This window comes from Nyctibius grandis, chromosome 2 (assembly GCF_013368605.1).
Source record: "Nyctibius grandis isolate bNycGra1 chromosome 2, bNycGra1.pri, whole genome shotgun sequence".
NCBI lineage: Eukaryota > Metazoa > Chordata > Aves > Nyctibiiformes > Nyctibiidae > Nyctibius > Nyctibius grandis.
Window position 1 is genome coordinate 5,535,710 of NC_090659.1, and position 27,455 is coordinate 5,563,164.

The 27,455-nt window shown below is 53.1% G+C and overlaps 1 protein-coding gene across 2 annotated transcripts in view; it reads left to right on the plus strand.

Annotated features, from left to right (window-relative positions):
- The window catches only part of IGSF3 (immunoglobulin superfamily member 3), a 101,353-nt gene extending 74,106 nt beyond the window's left edge, over positions 1–27,247 (plus strand). For both annotated transcript variants that reach the window (XM_068425178.1, XM_068425179.1), the window contains 4 exons: positions 15,665–16,075; positions 18,594–19,001; positions 23,005–23,436; positions 24,222–27,247. In XM_068425178.1, the coding sequence (XP_068281279.1) occupies positions 15,665–16,075; positions 18,594–19,001; positions 23,005–23,436; positions 24,222–24,472 (1,502 nt within the window). In that variant the 3' untranslated portion in view covers positions 24,473–27,247. The remainder of the gene's footprint in view (positions 1–15,664; positions 16,076–18,593; positions 19,002–23,004; positions 23,437–24,221) is intronic.
- Positions 27,248–27,455: the final 208 nt, after the last annotated feature.

A 27,455-nucleotide genomic window follows, 5' to 3' on the forward strand; every position in this document is an offset into this window, starting at 1 on the left:
CCCTGCATAGCATCTGGAGCCAGATTTGGCCTTTGAGTGTGACATTCCTTGGGCATGAAGCCGTTACAAGGACTGGCAGTTTGAGGAAGAGCCCTCTAAAGGGTGCTGACTGTATTTGTGAGCGCTTGCAGAGAATTTAGGTGTGACAAGGGTATGTTGTCCATCACTTGGTGGTTCATGACCACTCAACAGCAGCAGCAGTAGGATCTGAAGCTCCAGTGTTTGTCCCTTTCATGGCCTGCTCCTGGCTGTCACGCAAGCTGGCGTGCATTGGGTTGCAAAGTGGAGGGAGAGTTGTGCACAGGTAGGGGCACACAGCTTGTGTGCCAAAGCTGGCAGGAGACCATGCAGAGGAGCGTGGGCTTGAGCTTGGAGTGAGCCCCGAGTGTAGGGATGGAGATGTCTTCCCAGCTGCAGCCTTGTGTTTGGGGCTCCCCATCTTCTGTGGTATCTGGCCTGCCTCTGGAACCCTGGTTCTTTCATCCCCAAAAGCTGGGCCTTGCCCTGAGGGTTCACCACCCCTTTCCCTTCTAGAGCCATTTCCTTGCCCTTTGCGCACTTGCCCTTTTCCAGGTGGAGAAGAGCATCCTCCATGTAAGCTTTAGCAGGCTCAGCAGAGGAATCTGGACGGGCTGGGTCAATGGTCTGAGGTATGAGGTGCAACAAGACTAAGTGTCAGGTCCTGTACTTGGGGCACAACAACCCCATGCAATGCTACAGGCTGGGGAAGAGTGGCTGGAAAGCTGCCTGGTGGAAAAGGAGCTGGGGGTGTTGATCGACAGCCGGCTGAATATGAGCCAGCAGTGTGCCCAGGTGGCCAAGAAGGCCAACAGCATCCTGGCTTATATCCAATATAGTGTGGCCAGCAGGACTAGGGAAGTGATCGTCCCCCTGTACTTGGCACTGGTGAGGCTGCATCTCAAATACTGTGTTGAGTTTTGGGCCCCTCACTACAAGAAAGACATCAAGGTGCTGGAGCGAGTCCAAAGAAGGGCAACGAAGCTGGTGAAGGGTCTAGAGCACAAGTCTCATGAGGAACGGCTGAGGGAGCTGGGGTTGTTTAGTCTGGAGAAAAGGAGGCTCAGGGGAGACCTTATCACTGTCTACAACTACCTGAGAGGAGGTTGTAGCGCGGTGGGGGTTGATCTCTTCTCTCAAGTAACAAGCAATAGGATGAGAGGAAACGGTCTCAAGTTGACCAGGGGAGGTTTAGATTGGATATTAGGAAAAATTTCTTCAGCAAAAGGGTTGTCAAGCCTTGGAACAGGCTGCCCAGGGAAGTGGTGGAGTCACCATCCCTGGAGGTATTTAAAAGACATGTAGATGTGGTGCTGAGGGACGTGGTTTAGCAGTGGACTTGGCAGTGTTAGGTTAACGGTTGGACTTGATGATCTTAAAGGTCCTTTCCAGCCAAAATGTTTCTGTGATCTGCAAGAGATCAGTCAGGACAGATGCATCCTGTCCTTGGAGGGGACAGATGTGGTGAGTCCCTGTCACTTGCAGATTTCCCAGGTTTTGGGGGATGGCAGAGGTGCAGGCGGTTTCTTTTGAATCCAGGTGACCCTGAAAGTATTTGGGTTCGGGCTGAGCTGTCAGTGTGAGGATGCTGGCTGAGCAGTACCCCCTTGCTTCTCTGCCCCCTTCCTCACATAGCGTGGAGGGGAACAGTACCTGGGCTCCAGGTCCTGCCCAGAGGAGGAAGGTGCATGTGGGACAAGGGGAAAGTCAAGGACTGACAGGCAGGCTCTGTTCCTGGCTCCTCCTTGGATCTTGCTTCTCCCTGCCAGGTTTTTAGCGATGGAGCAGCTGAGACGGGAGGTGCTGTGTGGGAGCAACGTGCATCTGTGCGGTCTGCAGGGCTCAGACAAGGGCAGCAGACAGTCTCTGGCGGCACAGTGCACTGTGGGGACTGTGCTGCGACCTGGGCAGGCTAGGACATCTGGGTAGGAGTCTTCTAGCAAGGAGGCTTGAGCAGATTTGTGCGGGTGTATTAAGTTGCCATTGTCCTCGTGTGCATCACCGCACTTATCTTCCCCCTGCAGCACAACCCCGGGGGTGATGCGGCAGAGCTTTGGGAGGGCCTGGGGTCTGAGCGCTGGGGAGTCTCTCTGGCAACAGCAGAATAAAAAACCAGGGCTTTCACAACGGTAGGAGATGGTGGCAGCCTGTCCAGACCTTTAGGGCACTCACCTCCGCATGCCTCTGTGCTCTTCCCACCCCTCCGTCCTCGCGTTGTCCCTTGGCCAGTTCCTTCATGACTAATCCTGGAGTGGGCGCACGGGGAGAAGCTGCAATTGCCTCTATAAATCTGCCCTCTTGCTGCTGGGTTTTTGACAGTAATGAACGTGGGAGGAGGGATGAGGAGGGATGGGGAGGGGTGGCGGGGGATGATAACCGAGCAGACACCAGGGGTGCTGGGCTCCTCGCTGCTTTTTTGCAAGCCGTTCTACAGCAGATTGATTGACCTGGGAGCTGTCGAGCAAACAAGGCGGTCAGGTTCTTCATTAGAGCATTAATTAGCTTCCAGAGGCTCTCCAGGGGCTGCTTCGTGAAGTTTGGTTTATTTGGAGCTGTCAAGTTGAAACCATCATGGAGGGGGAGGGTGGAGGCTTCTCAAGCTGGCCTTGGAGAAGCTGGGGGAGGCCTGAACCTTACTTTGAGAGTGGGGTGAGCCAGAGCTTTGCTTCCCCTGAAATCCTGTGCCCAGGTGGGTGCAGAGCGCTCTGCTGCTCTCCTGCTGTCCATGAGAACCCACCACTGACAGTGGTGGCTGCACTGGGGGTAGCGGTGGCCGGAAAAAACGAAGGAGCAGAGAGCAGAGGACACTTACCTCTTTGTCCAGGCCCATCCTGGCAGCTGCAGAGAGTATCCCGCTTGTCCTTCCCTCTGAAAACTCAGTGAGTGGCCAAGCAGGGGATGGTTGTGACCGTGGAGGCTGGGGATGCTGGGAGGATGATGAGGGATGAAGCAGAGGAGAATTGGGAAAACAGGCCGCTTTATGGCACGCTTAATGCTGAGAGAGGAGGACTGATTTTCAAACAATTGCCAAGACAGTTGTGGAGTATAAGGAGAGGCTTTCCCTAACAAATGAAAATTGGATATTACTGTTAATGCCTTTCTTCCATCTGATTTCTTAGTAATGTCTGTGTGCGAGGAATCTTCTCCTGGATGGATATGAAAGATGCCTTTTCTACCATAGGTGACCAGTGAGGTAGTGGCCAGACTCTTGAAAGGAGGCTCAAACAAGTGTTTTCAAGGGCACAAAGTGCCTGCTTAAAAAACTGGACGCTTTTTGCTGCTGGCAGCATCCAGCAATAAAGTTAAACAAGGAAAGCTAATGAGCTGGAAACTTCCTTACAGAAGTGAAGTCTGGGAAGTTCAGTTTGCTGCTTGCTTGATCCCAGAGTGGTTTTGCTCTGCAGAATAGCACTGCTTCCCTGCTTTACAGCTGCCTGCTCCATCTGGCAAATAGTTGTGCTCTTGCTGAAGTGATGAAGGAGTTCAAGAAGTGCTCAGGAGAGACAGGAGGCTGTTCATCAGCAGCCGTGACTGTGGCGCAGAGCAGACTCCTCTCCCCTGGGTGCTCAAGGACTCACTCCTTTCCCTTCACCACCAGCAGGGTAAGACCTGCTGTCCTGCCTCAGAGCTGCTGCTCTTTCCTGTGGGCTTCCAGCACACTGGACAGGCAAAATGAAGGGGTTCAGTGTTGTGTGACCCAGTGCTGACCCAGCCAGAGCCCTTTTTCTTTTCCAAGTGGCACAGGTAGGTTTGTGCCCTCCACCTCATAACCCTGGTAGTCTCCTGTTCATGCACATTTGCCCTGGGGGGCTCTGTCCCCACACTTGCCAGGTCCCCTGGGACAGCTTCCCCACTTAGACTTGTTGCCGCCTCCTTGGCACAGTTATTGATCCCAGGCTGGCACCCTGGGGTGCTTTTTCTTTACACTTAGCCATCAAACCCTGCTGCCAGCATCCCCATCCCCCATCTTCTGTCTGTACTGTCACTGTCACACACCCCTGAGAACCCCCTCTTCTTGCTGCTGCTGTGGAGCATAATATACCTTCTACTGTCTGTGATTTGTAAATACAGATTAGAGGTGAGGTTTCGCTCGTGGGCACGCATCCACGCAAGGATGCCATCTTGATCCCACAAAAACATTGCTACCTGGAAACAAGCCCATCGGCATGAGCAGCAGGGGAGGGAGCTCGTGCTGGATGCGCTGCAGTGTTCCCCACCCCATGCTGGGGATGCTGACAATGGCCTTGCAGGGTCCGAGCTGTGTTTCACCTCCCCCCGCCTTTGGTTTCCCATCTGGGAGCAGTGATACTTCACTCCTTTGCAGGTTTGCCCATGAAACGTTTCGGTTGGAGCCAACCATGTTCAGCTGACTGCAGTGATGTTCAGGGCTTCCCTTGGGCCTTCAGCCTGGAAAATGCACCCAAGGGCATAACCTGAGAAGTTGGATTTTAAATGTATAAAGCACCTCGGATGCATTTCACGAGGGTGAAGGGGGCGGGAGTGCATCCTTGTGCCTAGTGGGACCCTGACGTGGCTTGGCCTGCTCTGTGGGACCCCGTTGACCTCACTGCGGGCAGTCTTGCTTTTCAGTCCCCGAACAAGGCTGACAACGCCAGGAAACCTGGTCTGTATTCATAATATGTTGCTCTGTTCAAATTAACTCTCTTCACGGTTACTTTTTTAGGAGCAATTTTTTCACTTCGATTTCAAAGCACTCTCTGCTCCTCTCTTTGATATCTCCTGAGCGGTTTTCCACTCCCGTTTGCAGCATGCATATACAGAACCACGGTGTCAGCCTGTTTGCAGTCTGTGCACATGCAACTTCTTTGATGTTGTCTTGAACGTCTTCTCTCCACACACTTTTGCTTCTCATCGATTCCCCATTTGCTCTTCTTGGACTAAATACTCTGCAGTGAAAAGTACTTAGACGTTGTCCAGCTCTGAAGCTTTGTGCATCACTCATGTCCTTGAAGTCTTCAAAAGCAGAGTCAGCAGGGGCATCACCACAACACTGGTGATGAGTGGGTGTCCAGCCAGATGTTGACCACCGTTCTCCTTCCCCAGTCCATGCATGGAGCCCCAGCCCCTCGGCTGCCCCGCTGGTCTCCACAAGGTAAGTGGCCTTGGGGCCATCAGGCTCAGTGCTGCAGCAGCACAATTTTTCTCTTGCTGCATTATCAGCCCTCCAGCCAGAGCAGTACCCAGCCCAGGTGTCCCTCCCAGCATGCCCGAGCACCAGCTTTGGCTGTCTGTCCTTGTGCATGGGACCTGTATCATTTTTCTAGCTTCTGTATCACGTGAGATGCTTCTCCTGGGATGAGAAACTACATATTCCCCATCAGTCCTTTGCACAGGCAGGCTGTGTCCTGTTTTGAGAAGAACAGTGCTGAACAGCCAGGCAGAGAGATGGCCCAGCCCCAATTACTGTAAATCCCCTGCCTCTTGCCTTCATGAGCATTGGTTCGACTGATGGTCTGGGGCTGTCTTCTGGTGAGACACAGCTGGCTGGACACAATGTCCTTGCTCTTCAATGCGACAGTGACCTGCATAGCCAGGTGGTGCAGCAATGCTCAGGAAGGAACTTCAGTAAAATAAACCCAGCCATTTCTTCTCGTGGTGATTTTATATCTCTGTGTCAGAGAATAAACAAGGACAAGTTTTATTTGAATGCTTTTCCAGAACTTTGGTTCATAGGGGGCTTATTATTTTGGGGTTTCCACCTGTTCTGACATCAGTTGAAGACTAAATTCTTGGGTTCATTGAATCTGCGATCTGCTTCCTTACAGCAAAATGGCAGGCTCCAGACATGCTGAACCTATGGCTCAGGGTCTTTTATTTTAACAAGTTGGCTCCCAGGGACATTTTACTTGCTTAAATAGGACTTTGGGATGCTGTTAAAGAAAATTCTTACACTTTTCCCTGTCTCATATAACAGAGAAGCAGGGAGTCCAGATAATGATGGATCTGTAGCCCATCCTGCTTTAATACTTCCTCTATCCTTAAGAAGTTCAAGAAGGCAATTTCTTGAGAAATGGCAGATGGCTCGTTTCATTAGGTTGTTCTTCCACACAGTAGACGGATTCGCCAGTTAATTTATGGAGGCAGCAGTATCGTGAGTGTCCAGGGTGCAGGTGGAGCTGATGTAGCACTTGGTTGCACGGAAGGAGGTGATGCTCATCCCTGACAGGTGCTGCTGGCTGCATGGTCCTGTCCCATTCCTTGTGCCAGCATCGATCCTGCTGTGCATCAGCTCAGTTTCCTCAACCTGCAGAAAATTAACGCGGTGGAAAGTAATAGCTAAAGGTGAGTGGAGTGAGCTAGCTCTCGAATGGATTCAGTTTGGTCCTTCTCAGGGGACTTTATCTTTGCACAGAGGGCAGCACTGACAACCTGGGGCTGGCAGGGCTCATGCAGGCAGCATCCAAAAGACCTCATGGTCCTGCCTGAGGTCTGTCTGGAGAGCTTGCTCTCTGGATGGCAAGAACATGGCATTTCATACCACCCTCAGCATCTCATCTTTCTCTGCATAGCAGTCAGCTTCTCAGCCGTAGCCACTGAAGATGCTCAAGTCAAATACAGAGCGTGCAAAAGCCAGCCATGCACTACAGGGTGCAGTCGTACACTTAGCGTGCACCTACACAAACTTCTCAAGTGTTTTTCTGACACTCTGTTAGGAAATCCGGCCATTAATGGCCAGCCTCCAGAGTGGCATGGGAGTTTGTGTGCGGTGCTGCTCTATGTGTTACAACTTGCTGTTCAGGTACCTTTAATTACTTGTTTTTTCCTAATTGACAGAGCACTCCTTTGTTTGAAATCTTGCTGATCAGGGGTTGATGAAATATCTCAGTATGTTATTTTTTTCTTTCTTTGTCCTCGGTGGCTGTAGCTTGGTACTGAATTTATCTTCCAGTGATCCTATCTCCGTATTTTAATTTGCAAGTTATCAGTGAGCTGTATGTTGTTTTCTGACAGCAGGCACAACTCATGCTGGGAATCTTTTATTCCTCCCTCCGCTCCTCTCTCTCGTGAAGAACTTTTACATTCGTTTCAGGGTTTGGCAGGAAGGTTTCTGGGTTTAGGTTTGTGGGGTGCTTTGCTCTGGGGTATATTTGTTTATTCTTAAATTGGCCTTGGGTCCTTGCTGTCCTTCAGAGAGATGTGATTTCTGCTTCTTGGGGAAGCTCTTGCTTTTCTGAGGACAGCGGCATGTCCCAGCTGGTGGTCTCTGGCTGGACCTTGGAGGTTGTGGGCTTCCCAGCTTTCTCCATCCCTGCAGATACGCACATGGCTTTCTCCATGTATGCTCCCAGATGTATGGCTGCTGGGTTTGAAAGAGACTTTCTGGGTCACATATGCATACTACCCCGAGGCCCTGCTTGGTTACCTGCTAGTTTGTTAGCTGCTCCACCAGCTCCAGTGTGACATGGCTGGTAATCCCAGGGTGTCCTCTAGCTGAGCAGATGTCCTTGTTACCACCACAGCATGAAGCCTGCAGCAATGGACTTGACCCACCACCCATGTGTTTGGTAGGTCAGCAGTGTGACTTTGCTGGTTTTGGGGAGAGGGGGAGCATCGGGCCGCTTGTCAGGAGGTTTGGCTGATGTGGTGCTTACCTTCTGTGACGCTGAAGCTGGTGTGGGTGCAGCAGAGCATCTGATGCAGGCAGGTCCCCCGCAGGCCACGAGGGGAGATGCCCGTTCTGCTTCGCCACAGCACCCACCGGCAGCATTTTGAGTGCATCAAGCTGTACTTCACCGAGTCACAGTAGTACAGTGTGCTTCAGGGCACGTGTCTGTGCTTGGGGCTCAGTTTTGGGGCTGGTGATGGTCAGCGTGGATGTGCACAGCTACTTTTAAGCACCCAGCTCGTCTTGCTGCAGCAGCAGGCCGTGAGGCTGGGGAACGTCTGCGCCTGCTCGGCCACGGACTTTGTGGCAACTTGCTGAACATATGGGAAATGCAGGTCACTTGGTGGTTTATTCCTGGCCTCTTTCTGTCCCTGAGAGGAGGTGGGTCACAGCCAGCTCTTAGGCTTGCTCCTGGGCTGGAAGCACCCACCAGTCAGTGCTGCAGGAGGCATTATTTGCAGCATTCATATAAGGAACTGTAAATTTGGGAGAGAAGTGTCATGTAGCTGATTTTCAGCAAACCACGGGCAGTACGTGTAAGGAGGAAGAGACCAAAGGCAGACAGCCTCAAGCCTCTCAGACCCCAGGGGAGTGGGGGTAGCATTTGGGTGGCACCCGGGGTGATGCTGAGGGGCATGGCCTGGTGTGTTAAGGCATGCCTGCTCCGTCCCACTCGGTGCAGGGGCTCTGCCCTGGCGTAGCCCTCTGTGGAAGGGCCATTGCACCGTCCCCCCAGGGGAGTCGGGCAGGGGAGAGCGGACTCGGATTAGCAGCCTGTCTGACGACAAGCAGACGGTACTGTCCCTGCGAGGGGGGAGGGGGAAAAAAGGTGACCCACATCCATCTGGACTAGCAGACAGTCAGTTTGGTGGCTTGGCCAGAGACCAACATTCTCTACATGAGAAAGAAGCAGCATACAAAAGCGAGGATTTAGCTTTAGTAGTAGGCTAGAGAGGTTGCAAAGATAGGAGAGCTCCAGCTGTGACTCTTCATCGCTGCTACAGACAGACATATATTCTGCTCTTGTTTGCATGTCCAACCCGGAGCAGCCCACCTGCAACCAGGACCTGAGCAGTTTGGGGACTGTAGAAACTTTTGGCATTGCTGTGAAACCAGCACTGCTAAAGATCAAGATGACAAGTTGGTGTTCAAAGTCAAAGCCTCTGCTCTTTTGTCTGCCGACCTGGGAGGGGGCAGCAGCTCAGCCTTCCTCAGGAAAGGGTTAACCTTGTCTCTCCTTCCCATGGAGCAGCTCTCCTAGTAATTCAATCATGTCAGCCTGTTTGCAGGCAATAATTCATTGTTATAGGAACACTACAGTAAAGTGACAAGTTAATAATGGCAGTAATAATGGCAGGCAAAGTCTAATGCTATTTCCCTTTCTCCTGCTCCTGTTGCACCAGCAGCCTCCCATGTTGGCTAATGCAATTTGCAACCTTGCTAATCCAGTTTCAGGAGGAATTGTGTTCTGTTAAAAGAGAATAACAGGAGTTGGGAGCTGTGCTGCCATGTTCCTGCCATCTCTGGGGAGGCTGCCCCGGCACTGGAAGTCTTTGTCTTTACTTTGCTGGGATTTCTATGCCACGGTTAAGCCTAATGAGCCAGGTCCTCCTAGGAGTATCTCATCATCTTCCCTTCCGCGAACGCCTTTCCTCTGGCACCTCTTCTCTGAAAGTGCTCACACGTTTTTCCTTTTGAACTCTGGTTTGCTTTCAGTGAACCTAGTAAACGTGAGTCACCCACCCCTCACCACGCTGAGTCAGAAGGCTCGACTCCCATTGCCCCAGTTCCCCACGGTCATCAACGCGGGGTGTCCTTGCAATGTATGTGGAGGTGGAGGAGGGTCTTCAGCCCTGCTTTGTGGAAGGGAGAAGGGCTGGCAGAGGCGCCGAGCGTTAGTGCATGTCTAAGCCTGTGGCAGGGCAGTGGCCTGCACACAGGTCCCTTGAGTCCCAGGCAAACATCCCCAGGCAGGAATTTGGGCACCGAGTGCTTTTTGGGCCCTAGTGAGGGAAATGATGAGGCACCTCTGGGTTGTGACCGCAGGCTGAGGGGTCGGCTGAGTTTGTGCCAAAAGACCAGCTGGTGCCCTTCAGGCTTGTATGCTGAGGGTGCCGGTGAGAGATGGGTTCACAGAATCACAGAATCAACCAGGTTGGAAGAGACCTCTGGGATCATCGAGTCCAACCATTGCCCTGACACCACCCTGTCAATTAGACCATGGCACTGAGTGCCATGTCCAGTCTTTTCTTAAACACATCCAGAGATGGTGACTCCACAACCTCCCTGGGCAGCCCATTCCAATGTCTAATGACCCTTTCTGAAAAGAAATTCTTCCTGATGTCCAACCTGAACCTCCCCTGGCGAAGCTTGAGGCTGTGTCCTCTTGTCCTATCGCTAGTTGCCTGGGAGAAGAGGCTGACTCCCACTTCACTACAACCTCCCTTCAGGTAGTTGTAGACTGCAATAAGGTCACCTCTGAGCCTCCTCTTCTCCAGGCTAAACAGCCCCAGCTCCCTCAGCCGTTCCTCGTAGGTCAGACCCTCCAGACCCCTCGCAGGAAGCAACGCCTTGGGGCCGTGCTCCTGGAAATGAGTCTCTCCTGATCAGCCTGCTAAACCCCGTGTGTGGTGTTAAACCATGTCTGGGTTCGGGTTGGGTTGGCCTCGTTTCTGCTCACTCCCCCCACACACCTCAGCACAGTGAAATCTCGATGGAGGCTTTTAAAAGTAGGACATGCCCCAGGAAAACTTTTTGCAACACTTCACCAGTTCTCTCCAGGCGAGAGCGTCTTCTGGAGGAGCTCTCCCCAGAGAGCAGCAGCCTCCAAAGTGGGACACCGCCTCCCCGCTGCGGTGACAGGGCTCCCCAGGGACTCTGTGGGCTGATGGTGGCCGTCCTCCTGCCCACTCCTTCTGCGCCATGGCCACTGGCTCATACGAAGCTGGCTCCTTCCTGGCCAGCAGCCCCCTCCTCCTTCACTGCAGGGCAGCACGCTGGGATTTTGTGGGGGGCTTTTTTGGAGGGAGGATATCTTCAGCTGCAATTAAACATTGCTATTCCCAGGACTGGGTAATAGTGGCTCCCAGGTGGGGAGTGAACTCCTGCTGTTGTATTTTCTTGCTGCCTACAAGGGAAGATGATGTAAGGAGTCTGAGACAGAGCATCTTTTTATCACAGCGCTTTTAGGTAGATTGCAGAGTGCTTTGGTAAAGGTAAGTGTCGTAACCCCTGCTTGATGATTAGGAAACAGAGAGGAGGGAGCCAAGTGGCTTCACCACGGCAGCGAGTCAGCAGAAAAGCTGTGAATCACGTCACTGCCTCTGTCCTCCTCCTCTGATGACTGCTTTCCCTTCCCCCAAATACTTGTATAACTGTGCTTGCCGCATGTCCAGCTTGAGCAGACTGATTGCCTGCTTGATGATGTGTAGAAAACCCCTACCACAGATATCAGCTTGTAGAGCACCTAGCCATGTCGTAGCCTGCTGTGACTGTAAGGTGTGTCTGACCTGGCCCCCCAGCCCAGAGGTGCAAGCTTTGAGGACCAGAGGGTACCGCAGGTATCCTGAGACAACGTGTGTCCCTGCAAATGAGCGGGGACATTTTCCTCAGCCTGGGAATTAGTGCAAAGGGGCTGTGATGCTGGAGGACGGTCTGTGAAGTGAGGTGTCTAGTGAGTGTATGGGCTTGCTGTGGACATCCAGTGTCTGCCAGCCGCTCCACCCTAAGAGGCATGTAACGTCCCCTGTGTCCTGGCCAGGCTCCAGCACAAGTCGTCACCCATTGAAGCCCCGGAGCTCCTCCAGCAGATGCAGCTTAAAAAAAAATATGAGGGTTGTAACCGTGACTTGTTGCCAGTGTAAATTGAAAGCCTTAATAGCGTATGTAGGGCCAATTACAGTACGTCAAGGTACGATATCCTCTTTACTGACACCCTCCAGGGAGCCAGGAGACATCGTGGCAACAGGATTATGGTTTGCAGATGATATGCACGATAACTTCACCTAGACACATGCACCTGTTTCCCTCACTAAGCAGATGTTTGGGAGGCTGTTCAGAGAACATCAGCCTCTTGACAGCACAGCAGGAAACGCCATGTAACCGTGCCCGTTCACATCGCTGCGCCCACCACCTCCCCTGCTTGGCAGAGGGCTGGAGCAGCCCCGCTCTGACACACCGAAACCCCGGCCCCTGGGGCAGGCTGGATCGACTCAGCATTTGAAGGCTGCGCCCTTTCCTGGCACTCTGCCCTGGCAAATCCCCGAGCCAGGAAAGGGAGTTGCCCCCACGTCAGGAGGGCGAGGTTTGGCTGGCTCAGTGCCTGTGGTGTCAGTCTTGCAATCATCTCATGCACTCATGTAGCAGCAGCTACAATCATTTCCGTGTCATGCAGGCATCGTTAAACATGATCTGGCAAGCTGCACGGGGCATAGTGAGACTGGCTTTGTGCTGGAGTAGACTTACCACCAGGATGGAAAGAGATGGACTCCCTGATGTTGTATTGTACCATCACCATCACCCTGCACCCTAACTTCAGGATTTGTTAGTTTGGGGTTTTTTTTTCTTTTAAATTATTGTTCCCGAGTGCAAGATGAGCGTTTTGGATTGGTTTGCATATCTGTGAATGGTGGCTGATGGTCCTCTCCTCTCCTCCTCTCCTCTCCTCCCCTCCAACTACCTGAAGGGAGGTTGTAGTGAAGTGGGAGTCGGCCTCTTCTCACGGGCAACTAGCGATAGGACAAGAGGACACAGTCTCAAGCTTTGCCAGGGGAGGTTCAGGTTAGACATTAGGAAGACTCTTCTCAGAAAGGGTCATTAGCCATTGGAATGGGCTGCCCAGGGAGGTGGTGGAGTCACCATCTCTGGATGTGTTCAAGAAAAGACTGGACATGGCACTTAGTGCCATGGTCTAATTGACAGGGTGGTGTCAGGGCAACGGTTGGACTCGATGATCCCAGAGGTCTCTTCCAACCTGGCTGATTCTGTGAATTCTGTGAATTCTGAGAGCAGAAGTGTGAGCAGCCCCACAAAGCTTCCCGTGTCTTAACCAGAGTGCGGGCAGAGGATCTCTGCCCTGCGTGAGCAAGCAAACCAGCCTGCAGCCTGAAGGTGAAGCTGCCCCAAGGTAACCTGTGCCCCACAGTGTTTCCAGCTCAGCAGCTTTCACCCTGTGGTCTGTAAAAGCCATGAATTATTTCTATAGGGTCTGCAAAAGGTAATGAAGAAGAGGTAGGTGTGCGTTTACTATGCAGGAGCCTGGACAGGAGAGAAGCATTTGGTGTTCACAGATTGGAAAAGACTGAGAACGTCCTTACTAATTCTGTGGGAGGGAAACAAAACCTGCACTGGCATTTTCTGTGGTGTGCCTCCATTAGGAAAATAAGTCATGTTAGATGAGAAGTGCATTGACAGGGGTGTCATTATGTATCACCGATACCTCTAATCTAGACGAAGCTTCGCGTGTGGTGTTACGAACCTGTGTGAGCTTGTGCAGTCTAGCAAAGGGAAGACCTGTAATTCCCTGCTGGTAGCAGCAGTAGAAAGATTTGGGGGACTCCGTGCATGCGTGGGCAAATTCCTGAATGCTGGCTGCAGCGGCTGCCGAGGGAGGCCTTGGAGGGCTGCGGGGGGTGTGTGTGTGGAATTTAAGATCTCATTTTTGCTGGAGTTAATAAGATTTCTTCCCCATCACCGTTGCCCCGTCTTCCCAAGTGTTGAATGGAAGCAGGAGGAGCTTCATGGAGGGCATCCAAGAGCCCTTGGATGACCTCAGGGGTCCGTGTTGTTTGTACACAGTGAGAATTGCCGTGATTATGGTCCGGGAACAAGGCCGCGCTGCTTCAGTGAAATACATCTGTCACGTACGAGGTGCAGGTGTGTTGTCCCAAACACAAGGCCTAAAAATACTCCGTGGCCGTCCTCCTCATTTTCATCTCCTGGCGGTGCTGCGATGTGGGAAGAGCGCTGGGAGGGTGCTTGCATCTCAGCAGCTCGCTCTGCGCCTACCCTGGCTCGCTCCGTGTGTGTGTGTGTTGATATCGAGCCGCCCCGCCACACGCAGCGTGTGTATATACTGCATTTTAATAGATATAGGGCCACTGACTTAACATACACGGTTGCTATAGTAACAGAGGTTTCCTTAGTAACGGTTGCAGAAAATAATCCAGTACCAATTAAAAATAAACTGTTTGGAAAGGGGGCTGGGGGAGAAAGGGAACTGCTGAGAATCACCTTCCCCTTTATTGGTTCACCTCCCAGGGACTCGGAAGATTGATTAATGCTTGAAATAACCTTTCTTAACCAACAGTAAGCCAGAAAGGTGGGACGAGTGTGGGTGGGGTGGCTAAGGCTGCCGTCCTGAAGTGAAACAAAGGGGAAGGAGCGTGTCTGGGGTACAGCCGAAATACAACAGGGTGATGCTAAATCTCTCCATTAAGTTAAAGTCCCCAGGGAGGAAAAACAGGGACTATTTCCCTCCTTCCTTCCCTCCCTCCAGTGTCTGTGTGCCATACCCATAACACAGCCATCTTTATTAGCATACTGATTAAAGCCACGGGCAACCCGGGCTCCAGGGGAACATCTAATGCGTTACCAGGATGCCTATCTCAGATGCTGTGTTAGAGCAGAAAGCGTCGTTCTGGTGGGAGTTCCTCCCTCCCATTTGATGTTGTTTGCCTGTGCCCGTCCTGTCCCTCGGCCTTGTCACTCATTGCCTGTGCTGACAGGCATCCAAGACCCAGGGGAAGCTGGAAGCAAAGCGTGATGCAAAGAGAGGAGCCTGTGCCTCGGTGAGAGAGAGGAGACAACGTCGCTTCCCTGCACACACAGGATGCGTGGGATGGGTTTCCAGGGTGTAGATGGGCACAGCTCCCCTGGCAGCCTTCAGTTCGTGCCTGTGGTGCCACACTGCGTCGTGCCTGGGGCATTTGCTAGGTTTTGTTAAAGAGATGTACCAGTTGTCAGCAGAATCCCTTCCCCTGGCCGCAAGACAGCGTGCCCCCTTTCAGAGGGAAGCTGCCCTGTAAGGAGAGGCGAAGGAGGGGAGGTGGTGGCAGAGCTGCTGGGAGGAGTGGTGTGTCTGGCCAGGAGCTGCTCCTCTCCACGGGGCCAGGGCTCCAGCACACATGTCACAGGAGGGCACTTCATGTCCTCCCCTGCGGGAATGCCCTGGGTCAAGGCTCTGGCAACAGGCACAGCCTGAGCACACACAGGGGAGGCTTTATCTCCTGCAGGAAGAAAGGTATTGGAAACCATGGTGTCTCTCTCCCTGCAGGGACAGGAGTTAATTATACTGCTATGTCATCCTCAATGCTGTGTGACCACTTAGGTACCCCTGTGGGAACTGCAGTCGCGCTTGGGAAGCCAAGGGAGGTGACGTGCCTGTGGCTCGTCTGGGCTGTGCGGTCCGTGGTGGACCTGGAGCCAGAGCTCCTGGCTGCTGGAGCAGAGCTTGTTCCCCACTGATCCTTTCCAGTCTGGTGCTCTTCTTCTTTTCCAGTTGTGCCCCTGTTTGCTCCCCTAGCTATTGCGTGTCTGTGGGTTACGTGTCACTGAGATGGCTCACATGTGACAGCAGTAGAGTCTTGTTTAATTCATTCTTCCTGGAAATCTGGGTTTCTGTGGAACTGATCAACACCTCATTGCCCTGAGGTGCAAGTGGTATGATTTCACCACGAAAAAACTCACTGAGTTTGGATGTAGCCTTCTTGTTAGGTTTGGTGCCTTAGACCACAATGAATTAAGAAAGGGGATCTTTTAAAGGACAAATTGTGAATAAGTAGCCTCTTGCTGAGGGACATAGTGGGAGGATCCAGGAGTAGAGCCGGGGATGAAAGGAGAAGATTTGGTAGGAGAACATCTAAACGCCTTTGTCTTAAAGATCCAGTGCAAGTGGACCCAAGCAAGAGCAGCCATGCCTGCAGCTGGGGGAGGACTCTCTAGTCCTCCCCATACCAGGTGAGTTTCTTTCCTATGATAATGACCCACCTCTTCTCATCCTTTTCCATTCCTCCTTTGCAGTGACCAAGCTACAGGTGAGCAAGTCGAAGCGGAGCATCACTCTGGTGGAGAACCGGCCCATCCCCCTCAACTGCTCGGTGAAATCCCAGACCAGCCCCGACTCGCACTTCGCCGTGCTGTGGTACGTCCACAAGCCCTCCGACGCCGATGGCAAGCTCATCCTGAAGACCACCCACAGCTCAGCCTTCGAGTACGGCACCTACGCAGAGGAGGAGGGGCTGCGGGGCCGGCTGCAGTTTGAGCGCTCGGCGTCAGGGGGGCTCTTCAGCCTGACGGTCCAGCGGGCAGAGGTCCGAGACAGCGGCAGCTACTACTGCCACGTGGAGGAGTGGCTGCTCAGCCCCAACCATGCCTGGTACAAGCTGGCGGAGGAGGTGTCGGGGCGGACGGAGGTCACCGTCAAGCAGCCAGGTACCACACAGCGTGCCGGTGAGGGCCTTTTGGCATCGGCTCTCGTGCGCGGCTCGTGGACTCACCAAGCTTTCCTGGGGCAGCAGGGATGCTCTGCTCTTCTTTCTGCTGCAGCCTTGTCACCCCCTCTTTGCATCCTCATGCCTGTATGTCCCTGCACAAAGAGGGATGTTTTCCCCCTTCAGTGTGACCCTCCTCCATTTAGGCTGGGTTAGTGTGCGTTTCAGTGTCCCCACACGAAGATTGTCCTCCCCCAGCTATCTAGAGGGCCACTGTATCCAGCCAGATTTCTTTATCCTCAAGAGCATCACGTAGCAAGAGTGTCGACTAGCGACCTACTGAGAGAGAACCGGCGTGTGCCTGCCTGGGAAAGCATTTTTATGTTTTGCCCACAGTTTAATTTTACTCTGTGCCTGTATCCTGGCAGGCGTGGGGAGCCTTGTCTCTTTTCCCACTGTGCTGTGCACATGAGATGTGAGTAACGAGTTTAATGAGGTGAGGAGCTGGCTGCCAGGGAAGGAGAAATCTGCTCTGCTGGTGGTTTCCGTGGCAGCAGACATCACTGGTAAAGATAAGCTCATGGAGGAGCTAAAGATGGCCCCTGTGATCACAGAATCACAGAATCACAGAATCAACCAGGTTGGAAGAGACCTCTGGGATCATCAAGTCCAACCGTTGCCCTGACACCACCCTGTCAACTAGACCATGGCACTAAGTGCCATGTCCAGGCTTTTCTTAAACACCTCCAGAGATGGTGACTCCACCACCTCCCTGGGCAACCCGTTCCAATGTCTAATAACCCTTTCTGAGAAGAAATTCTTCCTAATGTCCAACCTGAACCTCCCCTGGCGAAGCCTGAGGCTGTGTCCTCTTGTCCTATTGCTAGTTGCCTGGGAGAAGAGGCCAGCTCCCACTTCACTACAACCTCCCTTCAGGCAGTTGTAGCCTGCAATAAGGTCACCTCTGAGCCTCCTCTTCTCCAGGCTAAACAACCCCAGCTCCCTCAGCCGTTCCTCGTAGGTCAGACCCTCCAGACCCTTCACCAGCTTGGTCGCCCTCCTCTCGACTCGCTCCAACACCTTAACATTTTTCTTGAAGTGCGGGGCCCAGAACTGGACACAGGATTCAAGGTGTGGCCTCACCAGTGCCGAGTACAGAGGGACGATCACTTCCCTAGACCGGCTGGCTACACTATTCCTAATAGAGGCCAGGATGCCATTGGCCTTCTTGGCCACCTGGGCACACTGCTGGCTCATGTTTAGCCAGCTGTCGATCAGCACCCCCAGGTCTCTTTCCGCCGGGCCGCTTACTAACCACTCTTCCCCCAGCCTGTAGCGCTGCAGGGGGTTGTTGTGCCCCAAGGGTAAGACCCGGCACTTGTTCTTGTTGAACCTCATGCCGTTGGTCTCGGCCCATCTATCTAACCAGACAGAGCCCTCATTTCATGCAAAGGGGGGACGCAGGGAGGCAAGCACCGTCTTTGAGAGCAGCCTGGACCCCGTATGTGCTGCTGAGGCAGAGCATCAGTACTTCACAAGGAAGCCTGCCTTGCTTGCTCTGGGTGCCTGTTTCTGGAGGATAAAACCCTTCAGGCAGGAGGGACAGACCTGGATAGCAGGGCTGGACTACGATTTTTAGTGCATTTTGTCTGTCTGGATTTGGCTGGCTAGACACAGGTTCTATGGACGGGGATGGATATTGAGCATGGTCCCCGGTGCAGCTTTGCCTGGTCACAGAGGGAGCGCAGCAGGCCAGGGTGTGCCACTTGCTGCCGGTCCCAGCTCCTCAGTTGTGTCTGCAAATCCCCAAGGTGGCTGTGGGGCGGTCAGGGAGCTGGGAGCTGTGGTCTGCCCCCTCCTTTGCATCGCTTGCCTCTCTCTGGGAAGTACGGTGCCCATACCAGGGAAGTCCAAACCCTGCCCCTGGAAAGAAGTCGTGAAAGAGTTAGGAGTGTACGACACGTCATTTCACGTGAAAGGGCTGACTGCAGTCACCCCACCACGTTATCAGTGAAATTGTGGAGCAGAAACGAGGGACATTCCCAGGGCAGCAGAACACCGTGTGTGACTTTGCCCTTGTGCCACTTCTCGTTTTGCAGTGGTGGTTCCCTATAATGAGCTGTCCGTTCTCCACCTTGATTTTTTCCCTTTCCCCGCTGCCGGAGGGCTTACTGGTCGGGGTGTGACCGAGCTACTGCCCTGCCCCAGGAGGAGGATGGGAAAAGATTGAGGTGTGACCCCCCTTCACAAGGTGTCTGTACACTTAGGACCCTCCAGGTCCTACTGGGAGATTGTAGCTGTGCTGAATGGGGCTAGCTTGAGGTTTTCAGAAGACCCTGAAAACCACAAGTCCTATTTTCTTTTCCTCCTCTTTTTTTTTTTCCCCCATTTTTTGCCTCTCCTTCCTCATTTCTTTCATCACACCCCAGGATTGTGACCATACGGGAAGGGCTTGTGGGTAGACAAAGGACCCTTGCAGCCCTCGGTCACCTTGCATTTCTCACGGCCTTTTCCCATAGATAACCGCCTGCAGGTGAACCAGACCCACAAGAACATCACGGTGCTGGAGAACCAGTGGGTGACCCTGGAGTGCCTGGTCAGCAGCCGGACCAGCCCCTCGTCCCAGCTCTCGGTGGAGTGGTACGTCTGGCGGCCGGGCCACCCGGAGAAGGAGGCGGTGGCCCGGCTGAGCCGGCAGAGCACCTTGCGGTATGGGGACCTGGCGGCACGGGGCGACCTGCGGAGCCGGCTGCACCTGGAGAGCCCATCCCCAGGTCTCTACCTCCTCTCCATCCAAAATGCCACCGTGCGGGACAGCGGGGCCTATGACTGCCGCGTGGAAGAGTGGCTCCTTGACCCCAGTGACCGCTGGTACAAGCGGGCAGAGGACCTCTCTGGACTCATCACCCTCACCGTCAAGCAGCCAGGTGAGGAGGATCTCATGCCAACAGCTTTGAGCAGCTCTCTGCCCCTGCCCTCCTGGACTGAACGCGTGAGTCCCCATCTGTCTGTCAGTGACAGTGGGTCCGGGCAGAGGGCAGGACTGCTGCGCTCCAGACCGTGCTGGTGCTTTCTTGCATGTCGTCTTGGGTGCACTCTTGCTTTTCTGGAAGGAGCATGGAGCAAGCCCTGCAAACACAGCTAGATGGGCTTGGGATTTTGCCACCACTGCAGCTGCAAATTTACTTTTTTACAGCAGATTCAATAGAACAGGCTTCCCATTTTATTCACATTTTGATTGAGAATGAGATGGGAGAAGCTGTCTGTGCTTCCCAGGTGTGCGCCCCGGGGGCTGGGTCCTTGCATGAGAAGAGGGCAGCAGAGGAGGTCGAGCCCCTTGCTGATGTCCAGGCAGTTTCTCATGCTGCTGCTCCCCATTCTGCGGGTGAAGAAGCAGATGCAGGTGTGCAGCTCGAAGGGTTTGTCTGTCAGCTGGGACAAGGGCGCCGGCTTCTTGATGGGACAGGAGTTGGCTATGAGGAGCCTGCTTCTGGATGGACAAGGGGGTACTTATGGGCTTCCTGGCCACCCTCTTGCTGGTGATAGTGGTTCAGGCGGATCCACCTGCCTAACACCACTGTTTTGGCCATGCCCAGACACAGGGAGACAGGCATCAGGGATCACCATGGGTGCTTCTTGTTCTTGCCAGGATCTAGTGGGGAAAAGAGTGCTACAGAAGTTCAAATCAGGGAGGAAGCTCCAGTTTCAAAGGGTTGTGGATAGAATAGAATAGAATAGAATAGAATAGAATAGAATAGAATAGAATAGAATAGAATAGAATAGAATAGAATATTTCAATTAGAAGGGACCTACAACAATCATCTAGTCCAACTGCTTGACCAATGCAGGGCTGACCAAAAGTTAAAGCATGTTGTTAAGGGCATTGTCCAAATGTCTCTTAAACACTGACAGGCTTGGGGCATCGACCGCCTCTCTAGGAAGCCTGATCCAATGTTGGGTCACCCTCTCAGTAAAGAACTGCTTCCTAATGTCCAGTCTAAACTTCCCCTAGTGCAGCTTTGAACCATTCCCGCGCACCTTATCACTGGTTCCCAGGGAGATCAGATCAGCACCTCCTTCTCCACTTCCCCTCCTCAGGGAGCTGCAGAGAGCCATGAGGTCGCCCCTCAGCCTCCTTTTCTCAGAACTAGACAAAACAAAAGTCCTCAGCTGCTCCATACAGGACATTCCTTTCACCAGCTTTGTTGCCCTCCTCTGGGTGCATTCAGGGACCTTCACAACCTTCTTAAATTGTGGGGCCCAGAACTGCACCTTATCATAGAAGAATATCAAATTAGTTAAACAGGACTTTCCCTTTGTGAACCCTTGTTGACTGTGCCTGATGATTGCATTCTTCTTTAAATGCCTTTCAATAGCACCCAGTATAATCTTCTCCATCATTTTTCCAGGAACTGAGGTTAGACCAGCTGGTCTGTAGTTTCCTGGGTCTTCCCTCACGCCCTTCATGTAGGTTGGAATAACACTGATTAGCTTCCAGTCAGCAGGGACCTCCCCAGGCTCCCAAGACCTTTGGTAGGTGATTGAGAAGGGTCCTGCCATAACACCTGCTAGCTCCTTCAGGACTCTGGAATGAATCCCATCAGGCCCCATGGACTTGTGAACATTCAGCTGGTACAGCTGGTCCCTTACAATTTCAGTGTCCACAGATGGAAAGTCACTGTTCCCACACTCGTGGTCCTCTGACTCAGGGGACCAGACAGCCCAAGGTCTATCAGTGGACTGAGGCAAAAAAAGCATTGAATGCCTCCACTTTTTCTTCATCCCTATTAGTCAGGTGACCATCTTCAACAAGTATTGGTCCAATGTTTTTTTTAGATCTCCTCTTACTATTGACACACTTAAAAATGCCCTTCTTGTGACACAACACTGGCCAGTTTCAGCTCTAATTGGGCTTTGGCCTTTCGTGTCTTCTCCCTGTATATACGAACCAGAGCTCTGTAATCTTCCTGCGAAGCCTGACCTTGCTTCCAGAGATCAGAGAGGTTCTTTTTCCTCTTGAGCTCCACGAGGAGTTCCCTGTTCAGCCAAGCTGGTCTTCTGCCCTGCTTGCTTGACTTGTGACACAGTGGAATCGCCTGCTCCTGTGCTTCTAAAAGCTGGTTCTTAAAGACTGTTTGGCACTTGGAGACTCCTAAGCTCTCAAAAACAGACTCCCAGGGTACTCTGCTAACCAGCAAGGTGTCAGCCTCGTAATTCTGCAGGGGAGCTGGCAAAGGGGTAAGATTCTGGAAAGGTACTAGTGGTCATTCCTGGCAGAGAAGATTTGTCCTGCAAAGGAGGAGCTCCCTCGGGGGACAGCACAGCCCTTATCAGCCTGTACCCTGAATGCCTGCATGGTTGTAAGTGCAGCTCTTCATCCAGGCTGAGAATTGCCAGCTCTGATGGAGGAGGGACGAATGGGAGGGGAAATCCTCGAGGCTCGGTTGGAATTGTGGAAAGATATGGAGTGGGAAGAAGAGAGGGAGTTGGGGGTGCACTAATTCAAGATAATTTTTTTCTAAAAGTGCTTTGTTGCTGTTTTTCTTTCATAGCAGCCAGTACTTAACAAAACGACTAAACTTGTGACTCATGTCTCATTAGTGAGGATCTCCGTGCTCATCTTTCAGGACTATAATCATTATCAGAGGGGGAAAAAAAACCTCTCAGCACTTTCAGACTGCAGTTCTCCTCTTTCTGCTTCACGTGCTGAGGTGGGGGAGGCTTTGTGTTGGTCTTGACAAGCCATTCCGTCCCTTCCTCCTTTTTACCTGAGTAGTCCCCGAAATCTCAGGAGTTACCTCATTCCTGTTCCTGCTCAGGAGTCTTCCGGGGAAGACATGAACCGAAAACACTCGTGTTGCCTACAGCCTGGAGAGCTCTGGCCTTAATGAAGATCTTTCCTTATGGGACCATTTAAAAGGCGTAGGGCAGGTGCTGTAATGAGAAGCCCCGCTGGGTACAGCAGCCCCGCAGCTGATGGAGGCTGGGGGACAGCAGCCCCCTCCCGGAGGGACGCCTGGGCTCTGCGCGAGGGAGGGCTTGCCCAGCTGTCCTCGCTGGAGAAGAAAGCGCCTCTCTCTTCGCTGAGCTATCGGCTTGCCCTTCCTGCTCAGCCCCCACGTCGGAAAGGGCTTTTTAATCTTTAAATGAAAGCTTAGACCCGGATTGATTGCGATCCCTGGAGTATGTGTTCCCTGGCAAGATGACTAAACCGAATGTTAATTGCTCTTGAAGTCAGCCTTTAATCAACTCATCTTGGGTTCTGGTCACTGTATCTCAGTTAGATAAAAACATCTCTTTAGCCTTGCAGGAAGCACTAGAGGAAAAAAATGAGAGAGGGAGACGTTTGGAAGCGTCCTTACTGTGTCTGTGCTGAAGACATCTCCATGGACAAACCTCTTACCTAAATAACTTCCCAAATTGCTGGAAAAAAATCCTCTCTTCTTCTGTCATACTGATTTTCAAGTCTTTTGAGCCCTCTCAAAGAAATAAAAAATAAGCATGGATTGCAGTGCTCTTTGCACCAGTGGCTGGGGAGTAGTAGTACGTTGCTCCTCGGCACACGCACCAAACCTTGGTGTTTCCTGACGTGTTCGTGTGGTGTGTCTGGGTGAGCTGCAGCAGCTTTCTCCTCTCTCACACGCCCCCGTTAGTCGGTACGAGGATCTGTGTGGGCAGGGTGGTAGCACGGTGCTCGCAGCCAGCTCCTGTTTGACCCTGCGCCAGGCGGTGTGCGGTGAGGTGAGGATTCTGCGCCTGCGGGGTTGACCCCAGAGGTATCTGTGGGACTTGGCAGGCTGCGTCAAGCCTTTGGGTTTTCCTTGCATCACGCCCAGCACCGGAGTCGTGACACTCAGTTGGTGCTGGGGCAGAGTGGCTTTGATGATAGCGTTCTGCTCAGTGCTCACCTCTCCCCTTTTGTCATCTCAGATCCCACCTTGCAGGTGGACACGGCCACCGCCAACCTCACGGTGCAGGAGAAGGAGTCCTTCCCGCTGGACTGCAGCATCCTGTCCCGCTCCAGCCCGGAGTCCCACTTCGCAGTGACGTGGTACAACCTGCGGGCCAAAGAGGCAGGCAGCCGGGCGGAGGAGGCCGAGGAGGAGGAGGAGGAGAGGGAGGCGGTGCTGAGCGTGGGCCCCGACGCCATCTTCAGCCCCGAGGCGGGTCGCTGGGAGGGCCGCCTGCGCTTCCAGAGGCTCTCGGCAGTGCTCTTCAGGCTGACGGTGCTGCAGGCCGGTGGGGCCGACACGGGCAACTACTCGTGCCGCGTGGAGGAGTGGCTGGCGGACCCCAACGGCGTGTGGTACCGGCTGGCCGAGGAGGAGTCGGGGACGGTCGCCGTTCACGTGCAGGATGCAGGTGAGAAGAGGCGATGAGCCTCTCGAGGGCATGGCCCCGGCATCGCCCGCACCTTTGGTTCAACCGAGGCACAAAGGCCAAGGAGTGAATGGGGCTGGGTCTGGCCTGCACCAGGGCAAGTCTGTGGTGCCGGTGCTTTTCCGATCCGCTTGCTGGCTCGTAGCCCAGCTCTTGGCTGGGCTTGAGCACCTGCGGTGCAATTAGCTCTGTGCTCAGGCTGCCTGTCCCACAACGTTAATTAATCCGATCTGCCTGGTGTATCCCAGATCAGTGGGGGTGGACATTACCCCACACTGGAGTTTAGCCTTTCTCTTTCAGAAACACCCTGGAAGTTGGCTTAGCTCTGTGCCAGGGTACAGGCTGTGGCACAGGGGTCTCCTCACAGTAACTCTGGAAGCCATCAGGTGGTCTAGAGGCCCCAGAGATAACTGAGGTCATGAGAGATTTTTGGCCCTTAAGGGAGATACGCTGGGGTGCTCCTCTGTGTACCACCATTGAGGGAAATGACGCTGTGCAAGGCTCTCCATTTTATAAGACATCAGGAAATCTGCACCAGGGAGGACTCCCTAGCACTCATGGGGGACTGGGGGAAACATACCAAACCATGCCCTGCAATAGCTTTCTTCTGCTGCTCTGTTGTGTACAATATTGGTATTTTTCCTAGAGCCCCATCTCCTGCATTGACACCGATTAATGAGCATCTGGATCTTATGTTTCTGAAGAAGTTTTTAGGCCATGTGTTGCAGAGAAGCTGTGAAATGTGACTGTCCTGTGTCTCTTTCCAGGCTCTACCCTGCAGTCTGTCATCTGCTCCAGCGACGCCCTCTTCTACTTTGTGTTCTTCTACCCCTTCCCCATCTTCGGCATCTTGATCATCACCATCCTCCTGGTGCGGTTCAAGAGCCGAAACTCCAGCAAGAACTCGGAGGGCAAGAACGGGGTCCCCTTGCTGTGGATCAAAGAGCCTCACCTCAACTACTCTCCCACTTGCCTAGAGCCGCCAGTCCTCAGCATCCACCCAGGAACCATAGACTAAAGTGACAGAGATGCCTGGGGAGGATGCACAGAGAGAGAGAGAGAAGCAGAGACACACCAGGAACCCTAAGGAACAGAGTGGATTTTGTTGTTTCATTTGTTTCAGTGTCTGTGCTCCGGCGTGGCAGCTGAGCTCTGCAGAGCGCCCAGCCAGCACGGACGGGAAGGTCCAGGGCTTCCTCCAGCAGCTGTGGGGACGCACCCCCTCACCCCGACAGACAGAGGGTGCCTGCACTTGCTGTACTTAGTGGATGTTCCTCTCGGATTAATTTTGCTCCCGTCAGTTGCTGTCCTTTGGGCCGTTACTTTTTTGTTGTCATTTCTTTTTCGGTCACTTGAAGAACTGTAGGCTTCACCCGCCCTCCACACAGTGAGGAGTTCCCAGGGGGCATTTGGTCCTGGGATGATCTCTTTGGAAGTAAATGTATATGCTTTCTAAAACAAACTGTGGTTTTCCTCCTCAGACTTGGTGCCATGGTGAAGAAGGTCTTTTCCCAAGATGTGCTGAGCTAGCTCCTCCCTCTTCCAAAGCAAAGCCAGGTCCACCTCTGGAGGGGTTAGCTGGGCTGTCGGGAGGTCCATCTCAAAGACTGGCTGTAGCCTCAGCATCTTCTTGCCTCCATCTTATTGTTCTCTCGGGAGGGGCCAATTCACGTTTTTGGAGTGTTCCCCTGTCTTGAAGAGACTGAATATTCAGCGTGCTTGCAGTCAGGACAAAAGCAATTTAGTTTGTCTCCAGGAATTGAAGTGGGGGATGGAAGGAGGACACCTGAAAGCCCTGACTTTGATAGCAAAGAGGGTCTTCGTACAGTCCAGCTTACCAGAGTCGTGCTCCTCCCTAGTGTCTGTGCTGCCACCTCTGACGAGGCAGGTCCCCTCTGTGCCCCAGTCACCTGGGGACAGGTGGCTGGATCTAGTCTCTGAAGACTTCAACACGACCAAAGTAATCACTCCAGAAAGGGGGAAAGGAGAAGCTCCACGAGTTGGGTTCATGGCCCCTGGGTGGTTCAGCCAAGGAGCCTAGTTGCAGCCACACCACACAGTGGGGACATGCAATTAACCACCACGTGTCACGAGTTCCCCCACAGCTTGCGCTACTTCCCGGTGTGTGCTTGGACAAGGCAAGGAGCCTGCACTGCATCAGCGCCCTGGGGGCTTCCCTGTCCCCTTGGGCCAAGAGGAATCTTCCCCTGCGTGCATCTGTGCATCTGCTGTTCTTCGTTTCTTGGGCTTTAGGAGGAGAAACCGTTCCTCCATCAGCTCCCCCTCCTGGCAAAGTCACCTGCTCTTGTAGGCACTCGCTGTGGCAGGAAATGCTGTTCTTTCTGTGAAAGATATGGCTCTCGTGAACCAAACCAGGGCTCTCACTGCGTGGGGCACCCGAGCTCCCATACCCCGTAATGCCAAGTACCCTTCCCCTGTCCTGGGGAGGAAACCGCCTCCTCCCCGATACGCCCTAAGCAGTATGTCTGGCGGGAGAAAATGTTTGCCAAAAATGGCCTTTTGTTGTCTTCCTTGATGTCTTCCTGGCAAATCCGGCCATTTATTTTTTGCAGCATGGCTGAAGCCAACCGGGGCGGATGGGTCCAGCCACAAAACCCCCACCCCACTGCCTCATGTGCGAGAGGTGCCATACCCACAGCCGTTGTCCTCTTTGGGAGGGTGGGACTGCTCTTTGTGAAGAGAAGGGGACCTCAGCAGATGCTCTGTAGCACTAGTCAGTTAGACCCTGACGCCGTGATGTTTCAGAGGTGGTGAAGCCTCGGGTGGGAGATCTGCACCACGCATCCTCTCTTCTGGCTGGGGGAGAGGACCCACATGGCCACGGACCTTCCCATGCCAGGGCATTTGCAGTCAGCCACCTCTGCTCCTCCACCAGAACAGCATTGGTTTCTTCTGCTGGGAAGCCCAAATTTCCCTCGTCCCTCTGCCAAGTCTGCCTCCTCGAGACATCACTGCTTACCGGCTCCTGCATACGCACATCATCACACTCCTATAGATGTATACGTATCACGCACCCACACGCTTGTCTTCCCTTTCTGGATAAGGCATCTGTGAAGAGAGGAGTGGGATGAGAAGTGAAGAGAAATGAAGAACCGAGGCGCAAACAGCAGCAGCTGCAGCCAGTGGGTATTGTTTCCTAACTGTAGTATCTCCTGTACATACTGCTCCCGGGCAGGAACTGCAGCTCCTTTCAGCTTTAAAGGAAAAAGGAGGAGATGAAGTCGGGGGGAGCCATTCTGTCCTGGGAGAGCACTGTGCTACGTCCGAGCCACACTCCTCCTCTCCAGCCCGTCTGCCTCAGCGCAGCGTTCTCCTGTGGCCCCGTCCCCCTGGCCAAAACAGGTCCCTTCCCAGCGTGGCGGTTCCTGCACCGAGCCCAGGCTTTCCTGGGCAGCGGCTCCCACGGTTGTACCTTGCTGGTGACGTTTCTCCATTGCTCTGGCAGTGTGTTGCCCAGTCTCAGACTTCTCAGTTTTTATAAGGCAGACTCTTCCTGTAACGAGTTTTAACATGAAGTTTTTCAAACCCCTCTCTCTGCTGTAACTTTCTGTAATGAACCCGAGACGAAAGAGAGCTCTATCCATGCATGATGCGGAAAAATGTTTGGGATTTTTTTTTTTTTTAAAAAAGAAAAACAACAAAAACTTTGTACTATGTTGCACTAAAACATGTTTTATACAACACACCTGAGAGCTGTAGTAAACTGTGTTGAAATTGTGAATCCTATTGCTGGTTTGTGTCAGATTTGGGCTTTCATTATGCCTTTATGCGCGCTCCCTGCATAAAGGTGTGCTGAACTCAGCCCGCTCCCCCTTTCAGGCAGCCTCTCCCTATTCCCTGATGCAGCAACTCTCCTCCTGCCCTGGGAGCGCATCTCCTCTCTCTTGCAGGCTGGAGCTTGCACCCTCTGGCTCTTCATACTTCTCCCTCACATCCCTTAATTCATCCCACAATAGGGTATAACCTTTAACCGAGGCACG